General features: G+C 36.5%; 1 protein-coding gene across 4 annotated transcripts in view; it reads right to left on the bottom strand.

Moving 5' to 3' along the window:
• Nucleotides 1–5,844: 5,844 nt before the first annotated feature.
• SCN7A (sodium voltage-gated channel alpha subunit 7) overlaps nt 5,845–9,181 on the bottom strand; it is a 79,824-nt gene continuing 76,487 nt past the window's right edge. For all 4 annotated transcript variants that reach the window (XM_047871356.1, XM_047871358.1, XM_047871357.1 and 1 more), the window contains one exon: nt 5,845–9,001. In XM_047871356.1, coding sequence (XP_047727312.1) covers nt 7,935–9,001 — 1,067 coding nt within the window. In that variant the 3' untranslated portion in view covers nt 5,845–7,934. The remainder of the gene's footprint in view (nt 9,002–9,181) is intronic.

The raw sequence follows: 9,181 nt of genomic DNA, 5'->3' as shown, positions 1-9,181 counted from the left end.
TCCCTCTGTCTCTGTCCCTCCCTCCTCATGCTCTCTCTCTTTCAAAAACAGTCATTAAAAACAGAAGATAGTCCAGATTGGCTTATTCATCCCCTGAATCTAAAGGGAGCCCTTCTGCCAACATTAGACAAGCTTGCATTACTGACAAGAGTTTATTGAGGGCCCTACCAAAAATAAGGTGACTGGGGAAGAACCCTCCTTTTCTGCTGGACCTGAAATGTCCCTTTTCTGGTGAAGCAGGTGAATGGAACTGGCTGAGAGAGACCAAGCTGAAGCAGGTGTCCTGATCCAGAAATACTTTTTGATCCAGAAAGTCTCTCTTGGATCCACAGGCCTGCCTGAGACTTTCCTTCCCCCTCCAGAAACACTGGAGGGGTGGGTGGAGCCATTAAAGAGGAAGTAGCCACAGGTAGCCAAGTTCATAGAGCATCTTTGTTCTCAGAAGCTATAATACCCTCCTCAAAAAAAATACCCCCCCCCAAAAAAAACAGACAAATAAACAGATTGCCTGACCTGTGGATATCACCCAGTCCTTCATGAAATACCAACAGAAACCAGTGGGAGTCCAAGCCACAGCAGATAAAGCAAGAAGGTCAAAATAACACTACAACGCCTCTGAAAAACTGAGCTACCGGGGAACCAGAGCTCACGAAACTAGAACAAGACCTCTGTGCTAAACCTAAACAGTGTGACTACCTGCCAAAATAAAAGATTTAAATGGGATCCAGTATTTCCTACCATAGTAGACAAAATTCCCTGAGTATAATGAAAAATAATCACTTAGCATACTAAGAACTAAGAAAATCACACCTTGAAAGAGAAAAGACAATTAATTGACACAATACTGAGATGAATCAGATGGTGAATTATCGGAGAAATACTTTAAAGCATCCACTACAACAATGCTTCAGCAATCAATTAAAAATTATCCTGAAGCAAATTAAAAAAATAGAAAATCTCTGATGAAATAGGTTTTAGAAGAAAAAATTAAATGGATCACAGAACTGGAAAATACAAGAACAGAAATAAAAAACTCAGTCGATGGGCTCAATAGAGTAGAGTGAAGATAACAGGAGAAAATTCATGAACTGGAGTATAGAACAATAGAATTCACCCAATCTGAACAACAGAGAGGGAGGGGAAGTTGACGGGAAAAATATGAACAGCGCCTCAGAGGCTTATGAGACAACAACAAAAGAACCACCATTCACATCAGCACAGTCCCAGAAGGAAAGTAAAAAAAAGAGAGGGGCTGAAAAGTTGTTGGAAGAAGTATTGGCTGAAAATGTCCTAAATTTGATAAAATGCACAAGGCTATAATTTCAAGTAGCTGAGCAAATTCCAAACAGGATAAACACAAAGAAATCCATGTCAAAGATACACCAGTTAAAATTTTGAAAAATAAACACAAAGAAAAAAATCTAGAGGGAAATGAGTGTTACCTGCAGGGGAATACCAATTCAACTGATCATGGATTTCTAATCTGAAGTCATAGAAACCAGAAGAGAGTGGTACCATATTTCTCAAGTGCTGAAATGAAAGAACTGTCAGCCACAAATTCTGTATTCTATGAATCCAAACTTGATGAATGAAAGAGAAACAAAAAGATGCTCAGAAAAAGAAAAGCTAAAAGAATTTACTACTAGTAGGCATATATATTTTTTTAATTTAATAATAACAGTACCTGGTTGGCTCAGTTGGTTAAGCCTCCAATTCTTAGTTTAGGTTTAGGTCATGGCCTCACAGTTGGTGGGTTCAACACCCATGTTGGGCTCTGTGCTGACAGAGCGGAGCTTGCTTGGGATTCTCTCTCTCCCTCACTCTCTATCTGCCCCTCCCCACTCACTCTTGCACTCTCTCTCTCTCTCTCAAAATAAATAAGCATTTCTAATGAAATAAAAAAGTGTTATTTCAACATATGAAAACTATAGAAATATCAAAGTGAAATAAAATATCTTATTCTTAAATATTGGCTGAACAAAATTCTTCAAACGGAGGAATGAATAAAAGAAAGAATGCTGGAGTATTAGGAAGGAAGAAGGAATAATGCAAAGAGCAGAAATATGGGTACATTCAAAGAATCATTCATTTCCTGAGTTTTAAAACCATATTTGATGGAACATCAATCCAGTTTTTGTTTGGAACAAAAATGATCTGATTCCCATGACAATGATACTTAAAAATGAAGAGACAAAGAGATATAAATGAGAGTGAGGTTTCTACACTTCCCTCAAAGTGGTAAAATGTTGATGCTAGCGAATGCTATAATTTATATATACATAGATATAGTAATATTCAGAATGACTACTACCAAAAACATACAAGAGATACACTCAAAAACACTCTACGTAAATCAAGATGGAATCCTAAAACGTGTTGAAGTTTTGTGCAGGAAGGCCAGAGAGAAGAAACAGAGAAATGACACCAGACGAAACAAATGGAAAACAAATGATAAATGGAATATAAGTGCTAACATATCAATAATTACCTTGAATGTAAATGTTGTAAATACATCAATAAAAAGCAGATTAAAAAATGTGACCCAGCTATATACTGCTTATAAGAAAGTTGCTTCATGGGGCGTCTGGGTGGCGCAGTCGGTTAAGCGTCCGACTTCAGCCGGGTCACGATCTCGCGGACCGTGAGTTCGAGCCCTGCGTCAGGCTCTGGGCTGATGGCTCAGAGCCTGGAGCCTGTTTCCTGTTTCCGATTCTGTGTCTCCCTCTCTCTCTGCCCCTCCCCCGTTCATGCTCTGTCTCTCTCTGTCCCAAAAATAAATAAAAAACGTTGAAAAAAAAATTAAAAAAAAAAAAAAAGAAAGTTGCTTCAAATCCAATGACATCGGTTTGTTAAAAGTAAAAGGATGAAAAAAAGGACTAACCTCACCCATGTGGTTAAGCACCATCTAATTCATTAGGGGACTGAACGGAACAAAAAGATGGAACAAGGGTGAATTCTCTCTCTCTGTCCTTGAGCTAGGACATTTATCTTTTCCTGCCCTGAGACATTGAAGTTTCTGGTTCTTGGGTCTTAAGATTGATTCCAGATCTTAAACACCAGTGCTCTCTCCACATTCTTTGGCCTTGGCCTTGGACCAAGAGCTACACCATGCTCCCTTGGTTCTCAAGCCTTAGGATTTGGACTGAATTATACCACTGACTTTCCTGATTCTTCTGTTTGCACATGGTATAGTGTCACATCCTCAGATTCTTGTAATCATGTGAACCATTTCTCATAATAATAAATCTCCTATAAATCTATATACAGGTATCCCTCACTTTTAGAAAGTTTGATGTGCATCACTTTGCTTTTACAAAAGACCTACGTTAGTACATGTGTTTGCCAACCAAAAGAAATCCAAATGGGATTTTCACTTTTATTAAAAAAGAAAAGAAAAAAATTAACATAAAAGTGAAAATAGCATTTGTCATCCAGGCAGTGAGAGCGGCCCCACTGAGCTCCTTCCCCAGAACTACATTCAGCATCTCAGCATCAAACCATCAAACCACCATACCTTTCAACAGTGTTTGTGAGTATCCACACTTTCTTTGTCTTGATATATTTTATGTATCCATTAGCCAGTTGTGTCCTAAGGTGTCATAAAAGCCTAAGAGGTTATTTTTTAGTTTTGGGAATCATAATTTTTTTTCATAAAAATTAGTGGTAGTTGTTTCTTTAGTTCATGTAAGCTTATAAAAGGTTTCATAGGAACACTCTACTTTTGGATAGTGGGTGATACCTGTGCATGCTGTTAGTTTTGTTTTTCTGGAAAGCTCTGATTATTATTCTTTTAAGGATAAAGAGAATCTTGTTTATCTCTAAATTGTTATGTCCAATACCTAGGGGTGCTCAGCAGAATGTTCTGAAAGGAAAATGGGAGGGAGAAAAGATGGAAAGAATGATGAACTTTTGCATGATTGGGGAGTCTGAACTCCTGGATCATTTGAAGAAGTTAATCTCATGTGCTCTAGACTAGAATCCAGGACTAGGGGTATTGTGCCACCTGGGTGGTTAATAAACTAGCTGGAATTGAAAGAAAATCCTTTGAGCTCATATGTGATTTTGGAGTCTATGAAGATAAGAGGTTCACTTACAGACGAGGAGATGAGTAAGTGTCCCACCCTGACAGTATTAGATTCTCTAACATGAAAGATGAAAATCCCCACCTCGAGAGTAAAGACTCAGTCATTCACTGGAGCTCTTCATTGACTGCTAGAATTGAGAATGTGGACCTGGAGTCTATGGAAAGAACAGTTGAGGAGAGAGTTCAAGAACCAAAGGACAAGGGGCACTTGGATGGCTCATAGGTTAAGTGTCCGACTTCAGCTCAGGTCACGATCTCATGGTTTGTGGGTTTGGGCCCAGCGTCTGGCTCTGTGCTGACAGCTCAGAGCCTGGAGCTTGTGTCTCCCTCTCTCTCGACCCCTCCCCAGCTCATGCTCTGTCTCTCTCTGTCTCTCTTCCTCTCTCAAAAGTAAATAAACATTAACACAAAAATTAAAGCAAACAAACAAACAAAAAGAACCAAAGGACAAAATAAAGCCTGTCTGGCAAGGGATCAGGATGCCCAGATAATTCTCTTCCAATGTTCTATCCAGATTCAGATTTTGAATCAGCACAGAGCCTGACGTGGGGCTTGACTTCACAGACCGCGAGATCATGACCTGAGCTGAAGTCTGACACTCAACTGACTGAGCCACCCAGGCTCCCCAATGGACTCCTTTTCTTAAAGATGTCTGTGCTGATTACAGTTACCTTCTTCTCTAATTGATAAAATCTTTCTTTTTCATTAGGGGCCCACTTTACTAACTCATCTTTACTAAGTAAGAACCCACCATTATTTCCTGAATATATATTGCAATTTACAATAGTATAAAAATTACCATATATATAATTATGCTTTCCCCTTCTAGTAAGTTCTCTAGTCTCATATTTGTCTTTGTATGTATGTACGTACATATGAATATCTATCTAGACTCTGGGCTTACCTCTAATATCTAGCATATAATAAATGTTGAATGAAAACACTTCTATAGTAGTTTTATCTCTTGTGTCTTTCATTTTTCCAGAGGTTGTCCCTTTACCACAGAAGAGAGAGAAGGTGAGAGAAAGAGAGAGAGAGATGGCAAGAGAGAGAGAGAGAGACCTTATCTCTCTACAACAACTTAATTGATCTTAAACTTCTGTCTATAGCTAGGTCATTTATTATAAGACAGTTACTAACCATAGTGGTTACATATTAATGCTCAGAAACTAGACCTGGTTTGGGGTTCTGGCCTTGTCATTTACAAGTTCTGTGCCATACAGAAGCTCTTACAACCCTTCTAAGTCTATTTTGTTTATCTATAAAAAGAAAATTATTACTTAATGAGTTATTGTGAATGCTCAGTTCACGCATGATAAATACTTAGCACAAGCTGGGCATAAAATAGTCTGCTCAATAAATGGTAGTAGCTATTTCCAGTATCTTTAAAATCATGTTAAAGTGCATTATATTTATTAAGGAAGCAGAAAGAAAAGTTTAAAGAAGCACACATTGATAAATCATAGCACACTAAGGAATTTAATTTCAGCATTATCCTCCATAAAGAAAATTCTAGTTAATACTGAGATATATCTGACTTATTTTATGACTTTGACAGGAGGAATGTCAATGTGTAAAGGTCTCTGCTAAGCTTACTAAAATTTATTTTACAAATTTTTGTGAATCCAAAAGAAGCACAAGTTCTGCCAGTTTTAAATTTTGAACCTAAATGAATAAGCTTTAATGTTAGGCTCATTTTAAAAGTTGGTGTTATACACACTAGACAACCTGATTTACCAGAGAAAAAAAACAAAGTTTAGTGTGGTTAACATGTTGTATTTATTATTTTGTATATTATCTAAAAAGTAGAATATATTGTAAGACTTATTTAAAAAATAATTCTTTACACAATTTTTGGAAGGTTAGTAGCAAACATGGTTTACAAGTAAAAGATCTAATTTTCAAACCAAAATCAATTAATGGTCTTGCATTTACAGAAGCAAATTAAGATTCAGCTTAAATATCTGAAGCAGTTTTTACATAAAGCATTTCCAAGAAATAGAAAACTAAGAAATTTAGATAAAGCACCAGCTGTCACCATGTCACCAAGTTAATGCTAATTCCTCACTAGTCACCATCCGATGATGAAGAGCAGAGGACAAAGGGAAGGAACACTTCTAGAAAGAAAGAGAACCCTGCAATTACATTTACTTAGGGGTTCCTCCAAAGGCATCTTGGTCAAGTTAATACATTTCTGAGGAGCAGAAATAGATTATAAAGTTAAGGCTCAAGATCATGCATTCATAATAAAATACAATTACTGATATTTAAGTGATATTGAATGTCATACAACATATTTAAAGTTTGTCACTTACATCAACAGTATGCATATTTTCTTTCTGAATCCTTTGGGATTTTGTGGGTACACTGTAATCAATCTTAATACAAATGGAACAAATATCAGAATCTTGAACTACATGGATATGAGTGGCTGCATTTTTATGATTATGTCAAAGACCAACTATTTGTGTCTATCTTTTAAAGATAATTTCAACTGTGAAAATTAATACTTAGGATTTTCAAGCTTTTCAAATATAAAAACATTTTACAGAATGTGTGATAAGATTAAAAACAGCAAAAAAAAACTTGGAAAGATAAATGACAAAGTAAAAACTAATCTGCATACGCTAATGTTATACAACACCACCAACAACAAACTTACACTTTAATCTATTCAGAGTCCTCACAGTTTCAGTGATTGCTGTCTTTCTCTAAGCTATAGAGAACCATAAAGTCAGTGAAAAGTATTTCAAAGTGGCCACAGTTTCCCAATTAAAGATCAAGACACTGCAAAAATCCTTACACATAATGGTAACCCCGACTCTTCGAATTCATATTATGACTTTCATTTGCCAGCTCTTACTACTCAATGTTGCATTATGGCTAAATGGTAAAAATACATCAGTGTTATGATAGATATGAATCTACTAACAGTTTCTATATCGTATCGTTTTAGTAAATGTATACTTTTTAAAAAAGCATAAATGAGAAAAAAATGAGAAAAATGTAGGCCATAACTATAGTTCCCTTTGCACTTCTTATTCTATGAATCCATTCTGTTGAAGAACTAGAGCTTAGGTAGAAGTAGCCAAAAAGATGAAAAACCAGGAATCCAAAAACAATTAAGCAATATTAATTCCTAGTACCGAAAGAAAGAAAGAAAGAAAGAAAGAAAGAAAGAGAGGAAGGAAGGAAGGAAGGAAGGAAACAAAAACAAAAACAAAAACAAAAACAAAAACAAAAACAAAAACAAAAACCAAGGCTCCAGTTAACCAAAGTGGCTTGAATCAGCCCAAGACTATCTGTGGTTGATCTCAAAGGCACTTTCTAAGACCTGTCCTTTCTCTTCCCCAGTTGACATCTGTCTGGCAAGTTTATGATTTAACAGCTTGCAGCACTGTGTTTTTATTAACACTACCCGACATTAAGAAAGTAATTGTTTATTTGTAACTAAGTCCTCTTAATGATGATTTGAATCCCATCAAGTTAAAGTAGACATAAAGTATACAAGAAAGCTACTCATCTCTACCATCACTTCCTCAGTCCTCTAGATGAAACACACACCATAAAAGCCAGATAGAGAAAACAAGCATTGGATTATCAAATGGCAAATTTAACCCATTTAACTCACTAAAGTGATTCTAAGGGCTTATCTTGGTTAGACTCAGTATACAAAGGTGAAAGTCAACTTGACATGGAGTCTTGTGAGCACAAGCTTAACTTCCATGGGTTGTAAACAATTGATTATTAAGTAAAATCTTTACTTCTCTGATCTTCATTTTTATTTCTGATTCAAACTTCTAACATTTTTAGAATATGTGAAAAAGGTGAAAAAAGGTGGCAAGTGGGATTAGATTTGGCTTTGAATAGTTAACTTTTCTTCAGCTTTGTCAAAATAAGCATTTTCTGTGGTAGCTTGAACTTCCTTGTCATCATCTATCATATGAATGTCTGATGTATTTTTGTCATTTCGCCTCAAGCGGTAATTTTTATAAGCACGCTGAATTATGGTTGCTGAGACTGCCTCTTGTTTTCGTTTCAGAGTAGTTGTAATTGGTTCATACATGATCTTAAAAGGGTTGGCTAATGCAAACCCTGATTCCATCTCTGAAATAACTTTCTCCATCCTCACATCTGTACCCATAACTCGTTTAGTTAAAGCAAGTAAGATGTCAAGGCAATGAATTCTGTCCCCAGCAGCCATGGGAAGATCCATGGCAACGAGCTGGCCCTTGTTTGGTTTTGCCATAAAAAGAGGAGGGTCAAGAGCAGCTGCAAGATCTGAAAGCTTGCTAGAGTCTATGTACTGGGTCCTATCAGGGTCAAACCTCTTCCATACCTGAAAGAATTTCTTAAAATCATCTTCACTTAATGTCTTGGCTTTTTTCTTAGAAGCAATATTTAAAAATTCCATGACAGCAATAATGTACATGTTTACAATGATCATCCATGATATGAAGATGTAACTGACAAAATAAATAATCCCAACAAAGGGATTACCACAATCTCCTCTAACCTGAGTGCCGGGGTTAATTTTATCAGGATCACAGTCTGACCATTTACTGTTGAAAATTGCATTGAGCATCCCATCCCAGCCAGCAAATATTGTAACTTGGAAAAGACAGAGCATACTGCTGCCAAAGGTTTCAAAGTTGGCCACATCATTAATTCCAAATTCCTTTTTAACATAGGCAAAATTGTACATTCCAAAGATGGCGTAGACGAACATGACCAGAAAGATGAGAAGACTGATGTTCAACAATGCTGGGAAAGATAGCATCAAAGGAAGCAGCAGGTCACGGAACACCTTTGGTCCTTTCCCAGGACGTAGGATGTGGATGATCCGTGAGAGTAGTATCAGTTGCACAACAGAAGGAGGCACAAGGTAGTATCCTACCATCAGAGGCAGAAATAGTCCTTGGTGTGGGAGAAGATAAAACAGGTAATAAAACTATTTAAATATGATTGTATTTAGAGGAATATAAATTATTTTACATTCCATTTTTTCTATATGTTAAGATCATTTTATTAATCCTTCCCATATAACAGAATATATTGAAAGTGGGGATTAGCCAAATACTCATTGTGGCAATTTTC

The sequence above is a fragment of the Prionailurus viverrinus genome, chromosome C1, assembly GCF_022837055.1.
Source record: "Prionailurus viverrinus isolate Anna chromosome C1, UM_Priviv_1.0, whole genome shotgun sequence".
Taxonomy (NCBI): Eukaryota; Metazoa; Chordata; class Mammalia; order Carnivora; family Felidae; genus Prionailurus; species Prionailurus viverrinus.
Note: the sequence above shows the minus strand (reverse complement) of the source record. Positions and strands in the feature narration are given on the sequence as shown.